Below are 24791 nucleotides of genomic sequence, written 5' to 3'. Positions count from 1 at the left end.
ATAAACGTCCTAGTTTCCGAATGAACTTTTTTTTCGCGAACTCGGCACATTCCTTTCATTCAGTCCGACACATACAGAGATAGTTACGCTTACATGCTAGCTTCGTTTTGCACACCTTGGTCAACTGTGCGAAACGACGAAGAAAGCGGCTCAGCCAGTTTAGTGGAATTCGACGGCTAAGTGGATGCTGTCGTTGATGTTATTGTTATTGTTCGAAGTGCTCCGGAGTTGCCTTGGCTCGCTTGGACTGAACCGGAACCGCCTGAAGCGCTCGCTCGCTCAGCCGAAACTTTATCATGGCATGGCATAGACGGCATACGTACGACGAGCGCAGCAGAGTACAACCAACAGAAGGCATTCGCTGCCAAGCGCTGAGATTTTGTAAGCCCCTTTTTTGCGCTTGGCGAGCTCAGGAAATTACTAGGCCCCGTCAAACAATGAGCATGTGCTATAATTTATTAGATGTTATTGACCGCTGGATGTGTCTCTGCGCATGATAAAGAATAATTGTGGCTGTGTGTAATTCGAAGTAGTTGGCAGCATGGTCCCTATCGCTTCGGCTTAAGGAGCGAAAGGTCATGGGATCAACCTTAGGCTCATCGAGTTTCTCGAATGCTGAAGTAAATAATCGACTTGAAATAGGTTATCAGTATACATGAGAATATTTTTGAGAAGGCTGACCCAAAATAAAGGGGCCAATAATCCATTACTATTCTGTCCATTATTGCATAGATGACGTACAAGTTAGTTCAAATTTCAGTACATTTCGCATATAAAGTTATTGTTCTTCATCTTATGGTTTCTATATTTATCCTATTGAAAGCAAAGTAATATAGACTGTCTCAGAAGTTATAAGCACACTTGTTTTTTTTTAATATTTCGAACTTTTTTTTTCAAATTTTGAACAAGTTCTTGGCTACGTATAGTTTATTATCTTGTCTACTTTCTTCTTGTGTCGAGCTTTGCCGATTTTATGGAATATAAGTCATGTTTTAGGATTTTTTTCTTCACACGAATTTGAGGTGTTTGCACAACACAGTTTCTAGTGCTTCCTTTATAGTTCTCATCAATATCCACACTAAATCCATTTCATATGGTTATTATACATATTTACCAAGCATTACAAGTTTAAAAACTAAAAGTATTATAACAGAAACAGAATTAGAGGCATTTAAAATTCACAGGGTCCCTCTCCAAAAAAACGTAAAGTAAGTGTCGTTTTAACTTATTTAACATGTTTTTTTTGCTCCATTTGCTCCACATGCTTCATCAATGTTATATACGTATCTATCAAGATACAATTAAGTGTTGGAATTCAATGGGATTGTACAAACCCGTCTTATGACAAGTGAAGACATTCTACTAAAAAGCTCAAAATAATTTTCTTAACATAAGAAATAGTATTTTGGCCATAACTTCTGATCCCATACTCCGATTTGGCCAATTTTCAATACCAAACAATGGGACAGGATCCCCCATCGAATGGTGTTGCGATTAATTTGGTAAATGCTAAGTTTCAAAAAGTGTGTCTACAAAATTTTGTACACATACACATATACACACGCATACACACATACATACATTAGGGTGGCTCAAAAAACACTTTTTCAAAATTTTTGATGGGCCTATTATTCGGTTCTATTTGATGCCCTGATGCTCTGGACAAAATTTCAGCCAAATCGGTCAACGTTTGGGCGGTGCTAAACTCGTTGGAAGTTCATATGGAAAAATGTATGCAGAAACATCCAAAAACAGTGATTTGCAGTTGAACGACATAATTTACGATCAAGAACCATGATACTCATTCAGTTATTGTAGAATAAAATACAGAATGTTATGCTGAAAACCGCGAGAAGATTGGAGTTTATTACGCAAAGATATTAGCATTTTACTGGAGTGTTGTAGGCGTAAATTTATTTCTTTTCAAAGGTAAAAGAAACGAAATTTGCTCAAACCCCACTTCAGAGAAGTGCTAATAACTTAGCCGGACAAACTTCTCTTCTCGCGGTTTTCTACATAACATTCTGTATTAAATTCTCCAAGATCTGAATGAGTATCATAGTTCTTCATCGTAAGTTGTGTAGTCTAGCTGCAATTTACTGTTTTTGGATGTTTCTGCATACATTTTTGCATATCAACTTCTAACGAGTTTAGCACCGCCCAAACGTTTACCGATTTGGCTGAAATTTTGTCATCATGTGAGCATCAGGGCATCAAATAGAACCGAATCAAAAAAATTGAAAAAAAGTTTTTCCCATACTAGCCACCCTAACATACATACACACAAACAGACATCAACCCAATTCGTCGAGCTGAGTCGATTGGTATTTAACACTATAGGGCTCCGAGCCTTCTATCAAAAGTTTAGTTTTGGAGTGATTATATAGCCTTTACGTTTACTTAGTATACGATAAGGGCAAAAACTATGAAATTGATGTATTTTTTTATTTTGTCTAAAACATCAAGAGATAATATAATATCTTAAAATTATTGATTTAATTTGTATCTATTTGTTTTTATTTAATGATAAAAAAAAATTTTGAGCTCATAGTGGAATGTCTTTATGATTTTATAACATTTGCCAGAAAACTTTTTGCCAAAATCAATTTGCCGGAATGATCTTTGCCAGAATGGACCAGATGCTAGAAAGCCTGCTTCTTCTTCTTCTTATTGGCATTACATCCCCACACTGGGACAGAGCCGCCTTGCAGCTTAGTGTTCATTAAGCACTTCCACAGTTATTAACTGCTGGTTTCTAAGCCAGGTTACCATTTTTGCATTCGTATATCATGAGGCTAGCACGATGATACTTTTATGCCCAGGGAAGTCGAGACAATTTCCAATCCGAAAATTGCCTAGACCGGCACCGGGAATCGAACCCAGCCACCCTCAGCATGGTTTTGCTTTGTAGACGCGCGTCTTACCGCACAGCTAAGGAGGGCCCCTGCTAGAAAGCCATTCCCCAGAAATAGTAAAACTGGAAATTCCGATTATTATTGGTGGTTAAAGAAAAGAGAAAGAATCATAGGACTGGACAATTCGGCATAAAGGTTAATAACATAAGGCATAACTTTGAGCTGCGACATAAGTGAAGGTAGTTTGCATAACCTGATTGCATAGCATTATTCAGCATGAAGGGATTTTGGTATAATTTTTTTTCATAAATCGGAATTACATTCACCATTCTTGCCTTAATTCGCACGGCCCCGTGGGCTTCAATCGTCTAGACGCATGGGTTATGGAGCGTGGAGGAAACTTTTCGAGTCCGTTGTCTAGGTGTTAAGTGTTCAGTCTGTACGACCTCTGGTCGAAGACGGCGTTCCTGTCTTTTAAAAATACCTACTTTTAAACAAAGAATCACATCCTCCATTGTCTTAATTTGGGCAAACGTTTACTTTTAAATAAGGCATCACTTCCACCATTGCCTTAATCCAGGCAAGCACCTACTTTTAAAGAAGAGATCACATTCACCTTTGCCTTAATCCAGACAAACACCTACTTGTAAAGAAGCGATCACATCTACCATTGCCTTAATCCGGGCATGCGCTTACTTTTGAAGAAGGGATTGCATCCACCATTGCTTTGGTCCTGGCAAGTATCTACTTTCAATGAAGGGATCACATCCACCATGGCCTTAATCCGAACAAGCGCTAACTTCGAAAATAGTCGTTTGACAGAAAGGGGCGTTTGTTTGTTTATTGATTTTATCAGGCAGTATAAGAGCATACCCCTTTTTTAACTACCTCCGTATTGTAAAAGTGAACACATATTGTGTCTTATTCTATTTTAACATTTGGCCGAAATGGACATCCGGTTTTTGGCCGAATTACTTTCGACCAAATGATAGGAAGGGCTAGCAGGCCGAAAGATATTTGGTCGAATAAATCATTAGATCAAAACCCATTTGGTCGAAAATGTTATTTAGGAAATGGACATACGACCGAAACAGTCGTTTGGCCAAATAGGTCATTTGACCCAAAATATCGTACACTGAATATGGACCTTTAATTGAAGTTCTTGGAAGTTCCTCAGACTTTTTCGATTAATGTCTTGATAATATAAAAAATTGAATATAATAAAAATAATTGCCGCCGACGATTTTCGGACCGGCGCACACATTTGATTACGTGAAATATTTTCGATACATATTCGGATAACCCCAATGGAATTCCTATTGAAAAATCACACAGAAATCTTCGAAACCTCTCCTATGAGAATTCTGTGAGGAATTTAATGAATAAATTTTCCCAGCTCGGAGCAGTGGTGGAAATACTCGCTTCACGAATAAGAAAAAAGTGTAATTGGGCCTACCTAAGGCCGATGACATACTCACGCGTGTGCGTGCGCGAACGCGTCCAAGACAAAACAATTTCTCTTGCTGACATTCTGCTTTTTTCACAGAGATCTGAATAAAATAGCTTTGTCTAGCGTGCTGAGGTGGAATTATTGTAAAAAATGCAAAACTATCTTCGATATTAGTGAAAGAGACCCAGCCAACACAAGATCGTATATCTTGCCGTATAAGATGCTAAAGTGGAGGCGATATAGGTACTTCCCCATACAACATGTACGTATATCGCCTCCCCTTAAGCATCTTATGCTGCATTATATACGATTTTGTGTTGACTGGGGAGGCTCTCATTTGTACATACGACGTTTTTATAAATCATGTTAGAAATGTTCGCGAGTATTTCGCGTTGCCTACTTCTTGTTTTGTGAACAAGGCTCACAGATTTCCACTACTGGCTCAGATAGGGTTCCTACTGGGTTTTACTACAAAAAATTATGAAGGCATTTGGGAAGAAATTTGCGTAAATTCGGGAGCGATTGCCTTAGGGATTCCTCCAAAAACTCGCAGGAATTCCGCCTTGATTTCAAAAAAGAATTACAGGGAAATTTTTCGCAGGATTTCACCAATAAATGTCTGATGAAATTCTCAAAGCGATTTCAACAGAATTTTTCGCATGTATTCCGCATATTATTCTTTTTTGCCTTTCTCGTACTCCAAGGTGTAACGAAAAGGCTATATCTTCATAAGTCGAGTCAAGTACGAGACACTGAAAATGGCCTTGATGTTGAGGTCAAAATACGTATCTGTCAAACGTGCCATCAAGCGGTGGAATAAAAAGGAATTGTACAAACTCGTCTTATGACAGGTAAAGACATTCCACGAAAAGCTCAAAATAATTTTCTCATATAAATATACTCCAAGTACGATTTTGTGATAGAATGCCCGAAAATCCATGGTGTTATATACCAATCGACTCAATGATGTCTGTCTATGTATGTATATGTGTTTATGATGGGCGCAAAAGAAAGCTCACTCATGTTTTAGGAACTTATCTTGAACCGATTTGCTTGCAACAAGTTGCATTCGATGGGATCGTTTTCCATTGTTTCCTATTGAAAATTTGCCAGAAATTATGGCCATAACACGATAAAGAAAATGGGGAAATACAATCATATGAAACAAAATCCCTCCTGAGATCGACTCATTTGTCCAATACTGCCGAGAGAATAACAAGTCATTTATCATTGGCTGTGATGCTAACGCGCATCATACCGTGTGCGATAGTACGGATATCAACAGTAGAGGTGAATGCTTACTAGAATATCTCTCATCCAATAATATTGATATTTGCAATAGTGGAAATTAACCAACATTTTCTAATGCAATTAGACAAGAAGTCTTAGATCTGACATTGCATTGTACAGCGGTGCGATTCTATGAAAGAATTGCAAATTGGCATGTCTCTAAGAAAACATCATTATCAGACCATAGACATATAGTGTTCGAATGGAGTTGGGGAAAACGATCATCAACTTCATTTAGAAACGCTAGAAAAACGAATTGGGACCAATTTGAACAATATTTAAATTCTGACCTATTTTCAGAAGGTGGAGAGATTGATTCAATTCAAGAACTGGAATGTTTTTTCCCGAAAGATAAATGATTATAAATGGTTGCAATAACATTTGTCCTAACAAACAGTAGTCCTCTAACAGGGACGTTCCGTGGTGGAACTCTTGGTTGCAAAAACTGCGGAAGACTTCTCGTAAACTTTTTAATAAAGCAAGACAAAAAATCCTTAAGTTGTACTTTGTATAGAAGTGCTCTTACTGAGTATAATAACGAAATTAAAAAATCCAAAAGAAGATCCTAGGTTCAAACGTGCAAAATATTAGCAATACTCCAGAAGTCGCGAGACTTCAGAGGGCACTTGCAAAAGATCATACAAATGATAATCTGAAAAATAAGGATGGACTTTCCACAAAAACTTCTGGTGAAACATTAAAGTTAATTAAACCCATTTTCCTGGATCGATTATGTGTGTAGACCCAACAACAAGTGATTCGTTTGAAAGCCAAAGATGTTCAGCAAGAACAACTAAAATGTCTGAAGAATCAAAAAATGTGGCTAACGATATCTTTACGAAAGCCAGGGTAGATAATGCAGTGAGATCTTTCCAGCCTTATAAATCTGCAGGTCTGGACGGAATAATACCAGCAATGCTTCAAAACGGCGAAGCAGTGTTGATTCCGCCGGTAATTGAGATTTTTAAGGCAAGTCTAAGACACAACTATATTCCATCATCATTCAGGCCCATCAGCTCTATAATTAGGATAGTTTCGATCATCGCGTGACTTAATCGAAATTAATTTATTGGCTTTTTTCGGTGATAATTAAACTACCTGAAGCGAAATTATACTACCATGCTTGCAAAAAGAGAAATCTCTTCTGAGCTGGGAAGAAAGTATGGGCAACAAAAGGTTTCTCTCAAGGAGCGGTCCTCTCACCACTAATGTGCTCCTTAGTTATAGTCGATCTTCTAGGAAGCTTAGAAGAAAAAGGTTTCGAGGTTGTAGGCTTTGCTGATGATATTGTCATCATATCATCATATTGACAATATTATTTCAGAGAGAATGCAATGGGCAATGGCCAGTTTAGTATTTCACAAAATTTTCAATATGGACCAATTTGAACGGAGACTGGATGAAACCTGTGGAGTACTATGACATTTCTTAAAACATATATGAACCATCACGTATGATTTGGGATGTCGGAGGTCCCCTGTTTGGGACGGTTCCATAAAATTCTATACAGATGGCTCAAACATTGGAGCAAAAACGGGAGCAGGAATCTTCGGCCCTGGGAAAGCGATCTCATTGGCAATGTGAAATTATCCAACAGTGTTCCAAGCGGAGATTTTTGCTATTATGAAATGTGCTAGAGGAAAATGTAGGAAAATGTAGAGGAAATATAGATATGCAAATATTTGTATTTTCACAAATGTGTGCCAAGAAAACTCCGTAAATCTGTACTGGGTTCCAGGACACTATGGCATTGGAGGTAATGAAAAGGCAGACGAGCTTGCGAAACGAGGTTCAAACACACAGTTTATTGGTCCAGAACCTTTCTGCGGTATATCATACTGTACCATAAAAATGGAATTGAAATCCTGGGAAGCACAAAGGTTGATGACCAACTGGTTGGTTGCCGAACACTGTGCTCAATCAAAAAGATTTATAATTCCCAATATTTCAGTAATCGAAAAGCTCTTGGAGCTCTTTGCACCTTTACTGGCCTAATAACCGGACACTGCCCGAGCAGATATCATTTGAAACATATGGGCCAGATTCAGAGAGATATCTGTCGTTTCTGTAAAATGGAACGTGAAACCTCGGAACATCTGCTTTGCAGTTGTGATGCATTGTACAAGGAAAGATCTAAATATTGGCTTTATGCAACCAGGAGATATTTGGACTGCAAATCCTGGAAATGATGTGGGTTTTATAAACTAATTATGCCGGACTGGGAAAAAAATGCGTCTTAGGTTGTTTACTTGACAAATGGTGATCAACCTACAAGATGCGAATTGTTAATAGTACATAATCAGGGATATACCACAAAAGTTCAACTCAATGGACGCAATGGTTCTAAGCCAAAAAAAAAGAAATCCCCTACATTTAGTGCAACCAGCAGTCATTTTCACTAGCAAAAGATGATTCATACATCTCTATACATTATACTAGTCTAAGCATTGTGAATGACTAGCAGCACTTCCTTTTATTATCCCAAATAATGATATGGAACCTATAGCCACAAATCATTGCACTTAAGACTAAAGCGAAATATTTGCAATCGGAATCCAACCTACGTCCTTGTAGCACATTTAACCTACTGTCATCTATTTGAAAATGAAGACGGGAGCCCAATTTAATAGAACTTAAACTGGTCGTGAACTATTCCATCATTAATCACAATCACGGAATCGTATCTCGTAAACCATCTGAATATTTGACAGGAAACAGTCATTAACACGAAACACTATTTAAAGAGACTGCCGTCTTTATGCATTTCAGTATTACATATTAGCATTGTTTATTATCAAATGTTTAAATTTCTCCACGTCTCATACACCCAAAAAACAAATATTAAAAATATTGTATAAAAACTTGTCATATACAATTCTGTAAGGTTTTAATACAGTTACTTAAAATAATTCGAAATTGTGAGATTTCAATAAAACTGTTGTATTAAAATCTTCCATGCCAAAATTTTATGCAGTTTGTGTAAGGTACCTATGCAGAACTGAATTGAAATCTGCCATCCGTTGGTTGGGTGTACATATAAACAATTAGAAATGGATAATCGCCAATTAAACAAATTTACTGAATCTTTTTATTACCGTATATGTAGGTTCTTTTTTACCATCTCATGCAACTAAAACTGAACCGTGGCCTGAAGTAGAGAATGTTTTGGAGAACCTTGAGCATCGAGTATATCTGAAAATTGATAACTGGCTTTGTTGAGTGTTCAAAATTATCAAACAATGTGTTATAGGATTCAAATATTTATGATTCATTTGCATTCTCTCAGAAGTGGAATCAGCCCAAGGTTTCGGATATCTGGTTCTTCAGGTTATAGCCAAACTTGACTACCGATATTTAACTTGAAAAGCCAACGACCTGATGACGCTGAAGAAAGTGTGATTTTACGCAGCCAACCTAAGACACTGGGCATATATGACCCATCCGGCTATTCCTGCTTTCAGCTGTAAGGTACGGGAATCGATGAAATTCGAGTTGATAAACGGAGCTCCACAGTGGTTTTTTTCACTTCCGAAAAACAAAAAAAAAACAAACAAATGGCTCAATTTTCCCCAAATTAATCTTGATAAGGTCAGCTTCAAATTCACCCCATCCCTATCAACCTTCTCGGTTTCGTTCGGTCCACAAATGTTGACGCCACTGTCTAGCCCCCATACATACCGAAGGGTATACCACAGCCACAGAACGTGATCAATCTGTTCAATTCAAATTTTTCAACGTGCTTCACACTGGTTCCGTCAAATTGCCTTCTGGTATCAGTCATTTCTTTCCGCCAACGATGTGTCAAGTTTCGTCGTCCCACGGTATTGCAGACAAATTGCGTTTATTGCCATTAGCAGAGTTTACTTTTTTACCCCGGAGGCGACGTGGCCCACCGCTCTCAGTTCGGTGGCCCACTGATGGGGAGGAATTCGGAGAAGGCGAGCACTGAGTGGCAATTTTCCATTCGATGTCAAAAGAATCAGTAGTACTTACTACTGCAACATATAGTGAGAGTTTGTTGTCTATGATTCCTTTTAACATGCTTTTCTTTTCTACTTTGATAACGGCATTTTTTGCCTTTGCTCGCCGCACACAACGAGATCGACGGACTGGCGTATCCACTCACACGAGTGGCTCCATTCACTTGTTCGCTCTTGTTGCTTGCGCTGTTGTAGCACACAAATTGATGGGCGATGTGTGTTTGGTTAGTTTGGTTTGGTTTCGGTTTGCTTGGCTGGTTGTGGCCCCGGAATGTGGCGAGTACGCAAAGGCCTAGCAGCTATACATGTGCTCTCCAGCGCGTGTGTAAATAACTGTCTTCCATCCACTGCCCCATACACGCTCCCAACATCACCCGCCGCACCGGACTCTCTCTCCCAATGGAAGATGAGGCTGATTCTCTCTGCACCAGAAGAAACTATGTAGAAGTGCGCCAAGAAATATAGTGCCTTTACGTTTTTCAGCCGAAAAAGTTTTTAAATTTTGGAAATATTTACGTAGTTGTTTCCTTCTTCATATTATGCGTTCTTTCTGGAACTCAGTCAGCCTATCAAACAATAATGTTCCTAAAAGCAATTAAAGAATCATTAATTTACAAATATCTAGCTCAGACTGATGATAGAACTCAATGAACATGGCAGTTTCACAACCTAGTTGCTAAAAACAAGATTACACTGTCCGGTGCTCAAGACCGGAGCCAATCCACGGAATCAAACGGAGCAAAGATGATAGCGCCAAGTCTTAGCCTCAGCAGCTACGAATGTGGGCCACATATGGGACGCATTGCCCCTATGATGCCGCTCTTTCTCTATTTCAGACGATACCGTTTGCACAGTGGGATCAATTTCGATGGATTATTGGTGTGCCGAGATGTGCTGTTGATATGCGATGATAGCTGATTCAGAAGAAATATGAGAAATCATAATTCAAGTTATCGACAAGTGTTTCATGTGGTAGACCCTCTGATTATATCGCACCCTATACACTAAATTAAAATTAAACTTCATAAATTATCATTAATGGCTAACTCATCCATCCGTGTAATGAGACAATTCGAATAAAATATGAACAACGTCGAATAACCATTCGGATAGACCTATAATAGTAACTGTTGCGGCCAACCAACACATAATTCAAGGAGCAAAAAAGTGTTCGCTGTTATCAAGACTCGGACGGAACTGCTCTTGCGATAAGCCGGCCTATAGAAATAAAACTTTCGTCCGGAGGCGTTTTCAGCTTTTCCTTTGGCACTCGAATCTAGCGCGAATATTGCCTTCTTATTTACAGTGTTTCCGCAGGGCTTTAAATATGTGAGCTTAGTGTGCAATGAGTGATAGTGAATAAAGGAAAGCAATCAAAATCCGTGGTCCTATTGTGTCATACTGCAAGTGCTTTTCCTAGAAGAAACGAATAATAAGAAGATTACGGTGTAATAAGAGTGAAAAAGCCCCAAGAAAGCTGTCCCTAAACGGACCAGTGACGATGGTACGCCGAGCTGTTTCCACGTCCCCGGAAACGCCAGCTCATCTCAACCATCATATAAGTCAAGCCCAAACGCCAACATCCTCCACATCCTCGCTATCGTCCTCCTCCGACACGCAACATCAGCAGCAGCAACAACACTCGCCTCAGCAGCAACAGCAACAGCAGCAGCAGCAACAACAACAACAGCAACAGCAACATTCTCCCCAATCCTCGCTTCAGCAACAGCAGCATCATCCACATCAGCATCTGCAGACGCCGCCCCACCACCATGCCCATGTGCATTTACCGCCGCACGAAAATGGGCACAACATCTTCCTAACCGCTGCTCCGTACTCGCCGGAATACTATCCGGAACACTCCTACTATCTGCCCCACCACGGCGAGTATGGACCGGGCTCGCAGCACACAGGGCACATCTGTCCGGTACACGACTACGGTAAGCAATAGAAGCGAAAATGTGATTAAAACTTGCATTTATTTTATAACATAGAATGGCAAAGTGATGGCGCCTGGGCATGGGACTCCCCGGTATCACTCTTCCTGACGCTTTGTGTTTCTTTGATTTCGCCCATCGCCGGTCTGTTACTCTATGCGAATTTGAATTTCAGCTATAATACTGATAACACCGGAGGTCAGTGCTATGTATGTTCTAATTATAGGTGAAACCATGCTGCACATGCGAACTTCAAAAAGGGGAATAACACCATTGGTCCGAGATTGTATGCTCGTACGTTTCATAGTTGCAACGGTTCTATTCTGTTGGTTTGTTATCAGCGTTCTCGGTGGCCTTGCAAAGTTAGTCATATGAAGATTTCTATTGGAGCGATCACAAGTTAGGAATCTAACGTCTTTACATTAGATCTTGAATATGATGCAATCGTTTAGAAAAACTTGTATAATTTTATTTATCATTTTAACTGAACGAATTCCAATATTTCTCGCGTAATTTTTGAAAACGTCGAAAGTCCAAAAGAGAGGCTCTCTATGTTTACTTTCTCTTTTGAGTATTACAAAGCCATGCTAACATTTACATCGGAAGTTTTCACAGAGATCTGAAGAAAGTAACTTTGCCTAGCGTGCTGAGGTGGAAATATTGCAATAAATGCAAAACTAGCTTCGATATTAGTGAAAAAGAGCGTAATGAAAGAGAGTCTCTCACTTAATTGGAAAATCATACCAATTATAATTCTTCGAAGAATAATATTTGATCTCTCTTTCTGATATAAATATGCAAATATTATGCCTAGTAGGCAGATACATGTGGAATGACAGTATCAAATAGTGCGATTTTAGTTTTAATAGTGCTTGAATGGAATGATACAAGCATATGTACATGGATCATTTTGGTAAATTACAAATATTGGTCGCTACCTTTTAAGCTAAATTATATTAAAGGTAACTAATAAATGTTAGAATATCCCCTAATAATTATAACTAAAAAGTAAACATAATGTTATGATCATTGTTGATTTTGTTTATTCTTAATGAAAAAAAAATCTTCTGAAATTTAGAGTGTAGAGCCGAATATGAATATGTTTAGAAGAAAGGGGACAACCAAAAGGCTTCATCAAAAATAATCGAAAATCTCGTAAATAAAAATAATTCAATTCAATTCAATAATCGATTATTTAAAGTACTGCTCTAACGGACTGAAATTGTAGCCGATTGTTTCATAAACAACAAGAAGTTCGCTTTAAACCATTTGCTTTTAGACATCTGCTCGTCTATCGGATATGAGATCACTACGTCCGTGTTTTGTCAATATTACTCTAACTACACAAAACCGCGCGAGTAGGAGGACTACCACAGATTGGCTGCAGTATTGTGGATCTCCTGATTGATCAGGTTCTAAGACTACTTTGTATCATTCTGGTTATGTTGACCTACGGGATGCTAATTTTCCATGTTGGATCTTGACGAGTCGTACGATGGTTCAAACTTCATGGTTTTGCACAATAAAGATGAAAATGGAAAATGTTTACGATTTTAAGGTCAATATGAATATGGACCGCCACATGACTCATCCAACTTAGAAAATGTCCACCGCATAGGCCCTCGGGATCAATATGACGGAATAGATCTTGAGTGGCCTTAAAACCGTCAACACCCAATTTTTCTTTTCATCGTGCAAATTCACATGACTTGTCATAGTGTGACAAGTGAATACGCTCCACAAAAAGCTTAAAATAATGTTCTTATCACACGACTTATTTCTTAGGAGCCATCATGTGACCTGTTTAGACTTAATTTTGGAAGTGACCAATTTCTGGGTCCGCGACGTTAGGCATAAAGATGATAGGCATAATGGACAATAGGCATAACGGACGTTAGACATAATGCACGTTGGGCATAATGGACGTTTGGCATAACTCTGCCTTCTTTATGTAATGGGCTGTTCTTTGGGTCATTTTATGCTTAACGTCCGTTATGCCTAACTTCCATTATGCCAATCGTACTTATGCCTAACATACTAATGCCTAACGGGGAAAATCTGGAAACAATGCAAATATCGAAAGACTCGGTCAAGAATTATTACAGCTATTTATATATTGCAACCTCTCAAAACGTCCCAATACGTCAACAATGAGAATATTAAGGGGAGGGTTCAAGTTTTCTCAAATGATTGTAAGAGAAAGACCGGCAAACAAAAGGATTGATAGTCTGATTGATATTTTTTATCAATTCCGAAACACTTCCAGTTCGAATACATTCAGTCTGCAGTGTAAACATTCTTAGAAAGCGATCAGATTCAAGCCTAACTTTCTTCTCTATTTCATACCATTTTTCTTGATCGACATTCTAGACCTACTCTACAATTCCTTCTGTTCAGTTGCTTTCTTGTGCGAAGAATTTATAGAAATTAACTCCCAGCACTACAGTCGCAATTCGTGTTAGGGCCATTTTAATAAGCGCTTGGAAAATATTGGTCATGCATATATCTAGGGTCGCATCAATCATCAGTCGCCACGTATTCGATTCGCGTCCCTTGAACTCCTACTGCTACAGCTCGACGATCATTTACCTAATGGGGTTGTCACAATCGTGCGCGCACGCTTTGCACGCGTGAATCGCTGGTTCTAATCCGGCATCGGGGAACTCTTTCTTTTTTTTTTTTGTTTTCGTGATTTTTTAAATATACGTTATGTATAGTTCATCACGTTAGGGGGGACTCTTTTTTTGCAGTGGTTGCCGATCGATGGGCGGAAAGACGATAGACTTCAATTTTGGTGGTGACGAGTGCCGCCGATAAAATGCCTAAAATTGCGGGGTTGAATACGGTCGCTGACATGAATGGGGGTATAATATTGCTCGTAATAATTAGGCGAATTGCTGCTCCGTTTTCCATCTCACTGATCAGAAGCTATGGCCAAAATACATTTTTTCATACCAAAAACGGGCTCTCACTATTTTTTGGCATTTATCCTTAACCTTAATTTGCTTAATCTTAATTGCCAACCATTCGACGCGGAATCCTTTCCCATTGTTTCCTATTGAAAAATGGCCTGATTGGACTATGGGCTCAAAAGTAATGGCCAAAATACTATATAATACTATTTTTATAACATACGAGAAAGGCGCTAGGTGGATTAATCTGTTTTTTTTAATTATCTTTGAAAAGCGCAAACAGACCTTGCACAAATGGTGCACTATTTCCAACATTCATTGAGCCAAATGGTGAAGCATCGTTTGTTATGCGATTCGGAAGAATGATAAGAAATTTTCATTTCATGACATGAGAAAATCTGGACGTAAATCGGTGTCTTCGAACCATATGCTCGATCGGAAAAACGTTCAAGCTTTTCCCGTAAAAAATGTTCTTCCGTTCAAGATGTGGAAAAATCTGCACGGTTAAAAAAAAGGTTCTTTTCACTCAAATCGGGGGTTTAGTGTAGGAACCCAAAATAAAGCAAGTAAAATTTACTTAATATTAGATGAACTATACTTAATTTTGAAACTAACCAAAAGTTAGGAAAATTTCACTTAACTTTTGTAAACTCTTTACTTCCCTTGTTAAGTGGTTTTGCTCTTCATTTTATGACAACAAAAGGTGCGATGCAAGAGAAAAAAAAGTACCCAAATTTTTGGCCGATGCAGACCATGCACTTAAGTAAACATTTTGATTTTTTTATATAAAGCAAAATAATTTTTTTCGCCGAAATTTCATCAAAGCATTGAAGATGATTAAAATTGGGTTTCGTTTCACTTTTTATTTCAAAATTTTGTGGGCTCAATTTTGAGAAAAATTAACATATTTTTACAGCATAAATATAAAAAAAATGTGTATCTTAATGTAATATTGTAGCACATAAAAAATTTAAAATTGTTAGCTTAAAATACCTACAATGCAAATTCTACTCATATGCTTTGTATTGAGCAAACAATACCCGAAATCGGATGTAAGACGGCGAAAATATGGCCACAAACTTTTGCCTATATTTTTCGAGGGTGAAGCCAAACTTTTGGCCGGGAGTGTACTTCAGGGAGCAGGAAAAAAAGAAGTGAATAACAAGCCGCATATGTCGGGACATCGATAAGTTCTACGATAAACTTTTGTGTGAGAGATCGTTATGCAATGTTATAGATAATGAACCATGAGTGAGTTTCGATTATAAGATGGTTCCATGGCACCAGTTCTAGACGCTCCGTCCAGGTAAAGTATTAATGATGTTGATAAGCCAGTTTATTAGGAAAAATTCTGTAAAAATGCAATGGTTTGGCAAGCAATTTGTAAGTTTGGAATGCTCTCAAATCCATTTGCAACGACCCAATAACAGTTGATGTATGCGTTGGGAAATTCTTCGACTACTGTCCATTATCCGAAAATATCATAACCCAGTATTATTTTGACCGGTACAAATCAGAAGAAGTCGAATCCGTACTCAAAATCCTATTCCTTGGCGTACGATTTGATGAATTTCGGATAAGTGACCCCAGTTGGTCGTTTGGCTAACAACTTTACATTTGGCGGCAGCACCAAACCGTGAACTCATTTTCTCCATGATGCAGATCATGAGCAAGTGAATCAATAAACTTATAAAATATGAAACCCAATATGAGTGAACTGACGTATTTAAATAATCACACAAGGTGAAGAATTGAAGACATTTCAAAATTCACGGAAATAAAGAATAAAAAAATGATCCTCAACGTGAGTGGGCCCTGTACAAGGGTAGTTCAACTGTATATTTATTACTGATCTATTTGTACAACTTTATTAATTTTTTGGTAAGCAATTTAGGATTTAGAGAGATGCATTCAAATTATTTGTTGGGCCGCCTGCTTATTCCGTTCTATTTTATGCCCTGATCTTCTGGACAACATTTCAGTCAAATCGGTCATCGTTTGGGCGGTGCTAAATTGCCAATTCGGAGATGGCGAGTTCGATTCTCGGTCCGGTCTAGGATGTTTTCGGGTTGAAAACATTCTCAACTCCCTGGGCATAGTATATCCATTGTACTTGCCACACAAGATACATATTCATGCAATGGCGGACATAGAAAAGCTTTGTTGAAAAGCAGGCCAAGTTCCATTTGGAATGTAGAGCCATTGAACAAGAAGAAAAATTATCGGCTTTGCGTTCAAGAGTTATAAAAAAGTGATGGTGATTAAGGACCGAAATAGTTGGTGTCTTAGCTAGGTTAAAGAAAGGCATTATCACTAGATACCATCTGCCTCACTAAAACGACAATATATTCCGATACAATCGTGGAGAGGTAGAGATAGGCTCGGTTTCTTGTAGTCTCTTTCTCGACTTCCCTAGGCATAGAAGAATCATCGTATTAGCCTCATGATATTCGAATGACGAACAAATACTAATAGGCTTTGAAATCTCGTGAAAATCTGAATCTGAAAAACAATCTGCGAAGCGTGAATATGCCAACAGCCAAGATGAAGAAGAAAAAGTTGCTTTCATTTCATTAGTGTTGGGGAATGAATCACCGAATGGGTAACTATTTTAGAGAATTTTGCAATTTGATTCACTTTTGTTTCCACCTTTATTAGTCATTCCTTCTTCCAGTCAACCTCTTGACGAATTGCAGTACAGCGCTTTATATATGCCTAAATTTTTAACTCTTTTTGGTTGCGCAGACGGATGACACGAACAGCTTTCTTTCTCCCGATATTATTTTCTGGGCCAAATGAAAACCTTGCAAAAAATATTTCCTATTCAATAGTACCGTTCCTTGACCGGCAGACCTGTCCAACGAACTCATACCGTCAAGCGCGCAGTTGGCAAAATTTGTACTGCACTTGCATTCGGCGATAGATGGTCGTTCGTCGCCGCAATCGACCCGCGTCCGTGGTGTAACCATCAGAGCTCTTACAACGTGGCCGCCGACTATATTAGTTTCGCTTTCCACTGTCGTTGTGGTCATCGGCGTGTGCGTGACGTTAGGATAGTTTCGAAATACTGTACGGAGCGAAGACCAGCAAAACTGAGAAATGCTTGCCAAATTGCGCTGTCCATCTGATGGCGTTTATTGAACTCTTTTGTTTACGTTTCGGCACCAACCGCTGGTGCAAGGAACAAAGTGAAGAAAAAATGGAGGAGACATATCGGGACTGATTTGCGATTTGGGCGTAACTTATTTAGTAAACAAACATTACTTCATGAATTCCGAAGAATGCAAGCGTTTTCATCCTAAACTAATTCCCTTATCTAGTAGAGGAAAGCTTAATCTGTCGGATCCATACCGTGGTTTCCTCATGAAATGCTTGTTTTAGCAGGAATTCGCCTTCCAATGTTTGTTTACAAAATAAGTTACGCCCAAATCGCAAAGCGGTCCCGATATCTCAAAGAGATTCGGTCAGACATGGCACCATCTGTAATACAGCTCTAACGTAGGTGCCACGTAGTTGCTAGAATGATTCAAAATATAATAACACACGAAAGTTGTTCTTTTCTTAAAAGAATCAAAGGTCGAGTTCGTTCAATTTATTTTTTGCTCCCAGAGTTTTAAGGGACGTGCTGCTTTAGTAATATGTAGCTCTAAATTCCTCAAGGATGTCAACTGCGACTTTCAGAAAAAAAACCCAGATGAGGTAAAAAAGAAAAAAAAATCAGCTAGTTCTGCAATCTTAACATTTGTTGTTGATTTTGTATTCAAAATCGACACAAATATTGTTTCATGAACCAGCTTAAGTAGTTCAAGAGACGCCAATTTCCATCATTTTTTTCGACAGTGAAGCTTACTGCCCGACAGCGCTGCTTAGTCTTCCAACAGGAACGAATAACGTGCGATGCCGTATCACAAAGTCCGTCAGAGGGCAAAGAACTCGCCCGAGCTGATCTGTTAAACTGTCAAACAAGCCGTACCCAAAAACCAGTTTACATGTGGGAATTTCTGCCACCCAAAGGCCGCGCGGTTTGTTCTTTTAGTCATGGGATCTCCCGGTGTCGACGACATTCTGTCGTCGATGAGAAATAGAGTGGGCAAAGTGGCTTCGCGCCTAGCCGTTGCTAATTGATGAAGTAGGAAACCGATGGACAGCGGATGAACGCTGATTGATATCTGCGTACATAATTTATTGACTGTCAGATTGTTGAGTCCAGCGTAAGTACTTAAACTGGAGCTCTAAAGATCATCCCTCCCCGATATCGTGAATACTACGCTACGTCAATGCACAAACAGGAATAAGTTTATCGTGTGTCGTTTCGCGATATGTACTCCGATATATGTTACAGTTTTATCCATAAAACAGACACGAGACACTGAAATATCACATGCAAGTAAGGGAGGTGAAGACGAGTTACAAGGTTCCTACGTCTGCTGTCTAAGCGAACAAACCAGACGGTCATTATTATTTCGTGTAAACACAGTATGGATCAATCCGGAGAATAAAAAAAAGAAGCACAATCAAGTTATTCATAATGCACACTGGCGTGCCCAGTAACTTGAGTTTTCTGTTCAACAATTATTAATTAACATTTTTGAATATGATTTTTACTCAAGCAAATTTGCCATGCTGAGGCGATCATGAAAACACGAGCCAAATTAGTACTCCATAGGAAAATGATGAGTCATTATTTACATTGGATATTTTATTTGTTATTGTTACTTAATATTTGCGAATATAAATAGTTAATGCAATCATAAAACCAATAAATTCGGTTCAATCAAAGTTAATTGCTTATGTTCCGAGTAAGGTGTACTACACATATGTGGATGCTTTTGGTTTTAGAAATTGATTGTGAGTGCTTCGACCATGCGTCCGATTAGGGAATCTCGGGCTCACTCTAGGTGGCCACAATGTGGTTCGTCGGAAGTTTCGATATTTCCAAAGTAATGTCCCTTCATTTTTTGTTGAATGTTTTGGCTGTACATATGCAAAGCACATGTTTCGAAATGGACAAATTGATATGAAATTTGCGAAAAAAGAATAGGCTTGATAACCCCTACACAACAGAACCATTAAAAGGTCACGTTTGCGAAAAAGCCATCAGAATCCGGATATACAACAGTAAAGCATATGTGACGATTGGACAAATCAAGCATCCGAAAGATATTCAATTTGCAAAAAAAAAGCTAACCGCGGTGGAGTCTGGTACTCGGATTCTGCTGGCTTTTCCGCAAACGTGACCTTTAAGTGGCCTTGTTGTGTAGGGGTTATTATGCCTAGAGAGTAGGAGGTTGAGGGTTCAAGTCCCTCCAAGACACGTGGATTCTTTTTCGCAAATTTCATATCAATTTGCCCATTTCGAAACATGTGCTGTGCGTATACACAGCCAAGATATTTAACAAAACAAGAGTTGTCGAATAATATGCAATTAATTGTCCTTTTCTTGTAAATCCTGACCCTGCATATTCTGATCGGATTCATCATATTAAGTTCAAATTTGCATCTTTTTAACTGGATCTCCACCCTTACTCTATAGCCCTCCAATGAATTTTGTAATCTTCTCGGAATAAAATAGCATGTCATGCAATACAGTAGACCTCATGGATAGTCGATGTTCTATAACTAGTAAAATAATGTAAGCAAATCTCGAAACTTAAGTGGCATATTTACAATTGATTACTTTGGCAATTACCGAAAAGAACACGGGCTTTTTGTCACTTCTAAGAAGAGAGCATGGAGATATTTCCATGGTACCATATTAAGGAGATTTTATACTCTTCGAAAGGAAATCGCACAATTTTTACAAGATAAAGGAAAACCGATACGCTAGGAGGAATGTCAAACAAGAAATAGTAGAATCACGGAAAAATTTCCACAGTGAGATATGGGATGCAATTTGGTAATTAATTTTAAAAATTTCAAAATGATAGGGTATCTGTTCCTATATCAATAACAATAAGGCAATGCGCATATAAAATGCATTGATTTCTCACCCAATAATCAAGAAACATGAGAATAATTATGCTCGGCTCACGTAATTTTTAATTGAAAACAATTTGGAAACTTCAAAAATGAAATTATTATCACATTTTAGAAGTATTTAGCTGTAAAACATCATCACCGTCATGCACCTATTTCAATAACATTCAAGAATATTTAATCCTATGCCTGTACCTATATCAATGATACTGTTTCCAACATAAAATACGCACACTATTACTTGTGTGTATACGTAACGATATGATTGCAGTGATGTCGAATTCCACAATGTTTTGTATTTGAGTTGAAATATAATTACGAATTTGCAGTTAGTTTTTCAACTTATCAGTTAAATTTTATGTTTGTCGTAGATTATCTTTTCGATATACCTTATTTTACAAACATAAGAGTTGAATTTCACAGTAAAAGTTTATTCAAGCATTTTTGAAATAAAAATCTAGGTCGGCAACCCTTGAGAGTACTGCAAGGCATGTAAACAGTTTGGAATACGGGCAAGGATAATTTAGACGTTGTTCGAAATAAACCTATATTAAACTATAGGAAATCGCGTTGGTTTTTCAAATATATTTATATGCATAGTGAAAATGTGATGTGCTTTATGTGTTGTGAAGCGAGTTTCGAAAAAATACACTTGTGTTAGCTTGAAATTGAGTGGAAAACAACGGTGTGAAAACGGATGAATCTGCTAGTAGCAATCGAGCAGTGCATCAAACCAACAGTTCAGAGGTATGAAAATGAAAATAAAAGTGCATAATAATTTTATCTTTTAATAATTTGATTCTTGTGCATTAAAACATTACTTTAAGAAAATCTTGAATAATATTCGAAACATTCAAGAATGTGTTCCATCCATTATTGTGTACATACGATGTGAGAAATTGTAATTGAATTGATTTTTTATTTGGTTTATCGATGGTTGGGATTAATATGGGATATTGGGATTAATATACGGGCTGTTATTAATATGGGGACAGATACCCTATGTATTTGAAAATAATTTGAAGCTTAGATTAGACTTTTGATTATCTACATTGTACATATATTTATTTGATTGTTCATGATAATAAATGTTTTTCTCGAAAATATCCCGGAAAAGGTACTATTTTTGATGTTTATTAAATTTCTAATCTCGTGCAATAAACTTTTTTCAAAAATAAATCAGCTTGTAATTTTTAAAATTATTTTGAATTCCGTTGGCTATACATTGCCGTGGTAAATTTTAGTGATTCTACTTTTTCTCTGATGACAGCATTCATCCGGTTCTCCTAGCCCATGCCCAATCTGAATGATCCTGAATGGGTGATTTACTTGCCTTTTCCAATAGATATCATCAAACATCTAAATGGTCAAGGATCAACACGTCGAACTATTATTTTCCAACATTGGAAGCATTTTCATTATATGACGAAAACTGGGGTGGCATTGCGCATCTCGACTCGAAACGGGCAAACCATGCAAACTGTCATACGAAAGAGTTGTCGAAAGGAGATGCGCAATGAGGCCCCTGGTAATCCTTCTTGCGTATTTCGATGACCAATTGCGCAATCAATACGCATCGAGTATTGGAGAGTAGCAAAGACGTAACGCTTGAGGGGAGGGAGGGGGTCGAGCAACCGTTACTTATTGTGACACGGAGGAGGAAATGTATGAATCGTTACGTAACTAAATAAACCAAATAAAATAATAAAAAAAAATCAAAATCGGATACGTAGTTTGCATTAATTCTATGTTATGTCTGGCTGAAAACATAAAAAAACAACAATGACGAGTTTTTTTGTGACGTTTTTATAATAATTGGCAATAGAGGGAAGGGGTTATCTCGGAGAGCGTTACGTTATTAAAGGTGGGGAATCTGGTCACGCGTTACTTGTTACATGAGGTGGGGAGGAGTTCAAAATCCCGAATTTTTGCGTTACGTAATTTGTGCACCAAAAGACCTACCACGTAAGAAATCTACCGCTTCTGCCTTATAAGCAGGAGGTCGTGGGTTCAATTCCAGGCTCGTCCCTTCCCTACTTTGTATTTCTATCATAGTTCTTTCTGTGTTTCACGTTCTACCAAAACGATTCCTACTGTTATAACCTTCCACACTAACAATTCCAAAACCTCCCGTGGCACCTATGAGAGGTCGTAGAGTTTTCTGCGTCTTTCTTAAGTAGGTGTCCGACTAACCATCCTTCATCTTCCCCAGCATTCGCAAGGACGTGGGCAGGACAGATCTGGACTATTGGAGAGTGCACTGCTTCCATCTAAGAGATAGTGATTAGTTCCAAATCAATATCTGTGGTAACGGATGAAAGTGATGCTACTCTCATACAATAGTCTTGGCTTGTATCACCTACAAATTTGTGCGAATTGCTCAATGCTAATGCTAATGCTAACAAAAGACCTACCACGTAAAAAAGATTTGAATCATTTGTTTGAGAAACTGCATAAGTCCATTTTACACAATCTCGAGAAAACAACAAAAACTGTTTTTGAACAAATTGGCAACGAACCTTTCGATTTCTTCGATACAGATCTGTACAGACACAGACACACCCTGGGGCACTTCCAGTGCAAAAACTGTAAGCAGTACTCTATAATTGCTCTTCAAAGTGCGTGGGCATATGTAGTTTCTCAAACAAACGAAAAAAAACTTCATACATTCCTGAACGTATTCGTATTTTTTGCCAGAATACGTATTTTTGGAAGAGGATTTATATATAAATATATAAAAATATCATTTTAGCCAAAAATGTTACATATGCAGTTTCTCAAACAGACGGTTCATTTATGTTTTTATTTAAAAATAAAAATGTGAACCGAATAATTTTTGGCCTGCTCACGGGTGTTAATTCTGAAAATTGGTTCATTGCTTAAAATGGTTGAACAGGCCTGTGCTTTCCTGTCAGGGAATCAGTATAGGAGGAAAATGTTTGCATCCTACGGAATCAATAAAACAATGTTTAGTTAGTTACGCCCGAATCGCGAATCTGTCCCGAAGTGTAAAGTTGTTTCTAACGAAAAAAATATTTTCATGAAACACGGTAATTCAAAGGCGATCGATTTTAAGATTTCGCGCTGATTTAATTTAGTTCTAGATGAAAATTTATTAAATAAAATATAAGAATCGATATTATAATATACTTTAATTAATGTTTTTTTTATGATCATGCCAAATGAAGCTAGACGTTCTTTCGGCATACTAACAACGTGACCAGCCCACCGTAGTTTACCGTTAATAATATCCAGCCCTTTATACCCTGGTACAATTCGTGATTCATGCGGCGCAGCCAGATACCGTTCTCCTATTTACCGCCGAGTATTGTCCGCAGCACCTTACGCTCAAACACTCCGAAAGCTCTCTGATCAGCCTCCTCCGTCCATGTTTCATGGAATCAGAGTAGTATACAGCGCGAGTTTTGTTTTCGTTTGCAGACTACGGGACTTAAGCTGGTTACGAAGTCCGTAATAAGCCCTATTTGCAGCTGCAATACGCCTTTTCACCTCGCGGGTAACATCATTATCGCACATCACTAATGTACCACGATAAACAAATTCATCTACCACTTCAAACTTTTCACCATCCAGCACCATTTCGCTACCACCACCACTAATGAACCCACGTTGTTTGTCAGCGACCATATACTTCGTTTTGCTGGTATTGATCGTGAGTCCAATCCTCGCTGTCTCCCTCTTAAAAGACACAAAAGCCTCTTCCACGGCACGGCGATCAGTCCCGATAATATCGATATCGTCCGCAAATTCCAGGAGCATATGCGATCTTGTGATAATGGCACCGCTTCTTTGCACACCAGCTCTCCTAATCGCTCCCTCGAGCGCTATATTGAACAGTCAGGGAATCAATATTCGAGAAACGCCTAACAATATACCCTTTGTCGTCAACAGAGTTTGTTACTGACAAACGCACCTAGCAACAAACCTTTATCAGAACCCGAACACAATATGACAAGAATCATTTGCCTTGCATGCTCTGATATTTCCGAGAATACGATGCTAATATTGTAATCATTGTTGGATTCTCGAATATTTCCATAAAATCAGAAACTATGATAGCATAAAACCGAAATTTGCTCTAGAAATAATGCAAAATAACGGGATGAAAAGTTAGCAACAAGATTGTCTTCTTTTTTGTTGCTGACAAAATTTTTCGGATCTTTGTCATTATTATTTCCGACAAAAACAAAGCTTTGTCGTTGGTTCTCTTTTGTCGCTTGTTTCGCAAGCGCATTTCAGAAAAATTGATTCCCTGTGAACAGTAGATTTGAGAGTGCATCACACTGCTTTAATCCATCTAAGGTAACAAATGACGTCGATATTTCATCCACAACCCTTACACTTGATTTCGATCCGTCCAACGTTATACG

General features: G+C 38.2%; 1 protein-coding gene across 2 annotated transcripts in view; it reads left to right on the top strand.

Annotated features, from left to right (window-relative positions):
• The window catches only part of LOC134213876 (fibronectin type-III domain-containing protein 3a-like), a 193536-nt gene that overhangs the window by 90142 nt on the left and 78603 nt on the right, over nt 1-24791 (top strand). Inside the window, exon 1 of one of the 2 annotated variants that reach the window (XM_062693316.1) lies at nt 10908-11515. The exons of the other annotated variant lie outside the window; for it this stretch is intronic. Coding sequence (XP_062549300.1) covers nt 11077-11515 — 439 coding nt within the window. The 5' untranslated portion in view covers nt 10908-11076. Of the gene's footprint in view, nt 1-10907; nt 11516-24791 lie in introns of those variants that run through there. 2 annotated transcript variants of the gene reach the window in all.

Source organism: Armigeres subalbatus, chromosome 2 (genome assembly GCF_024139115.2).
Source record: "Armigeres subalbatus isolate Guangzhou_Male chromosome 2, GZ_Asu_2, whole genome shotgun sequence".
Classification (NCBI taxonomy): Eukaryota; Metazoa; Arthropoda; class Insecta; order Diptera; family Culicidae; genus Armigeres; species Armigeres subalbatus.
The sequence above is the reverse complement of the archived record's forward strand: the minus strand, read 5'-3'. Positions and strand labels throughout refer to the sequence as shown.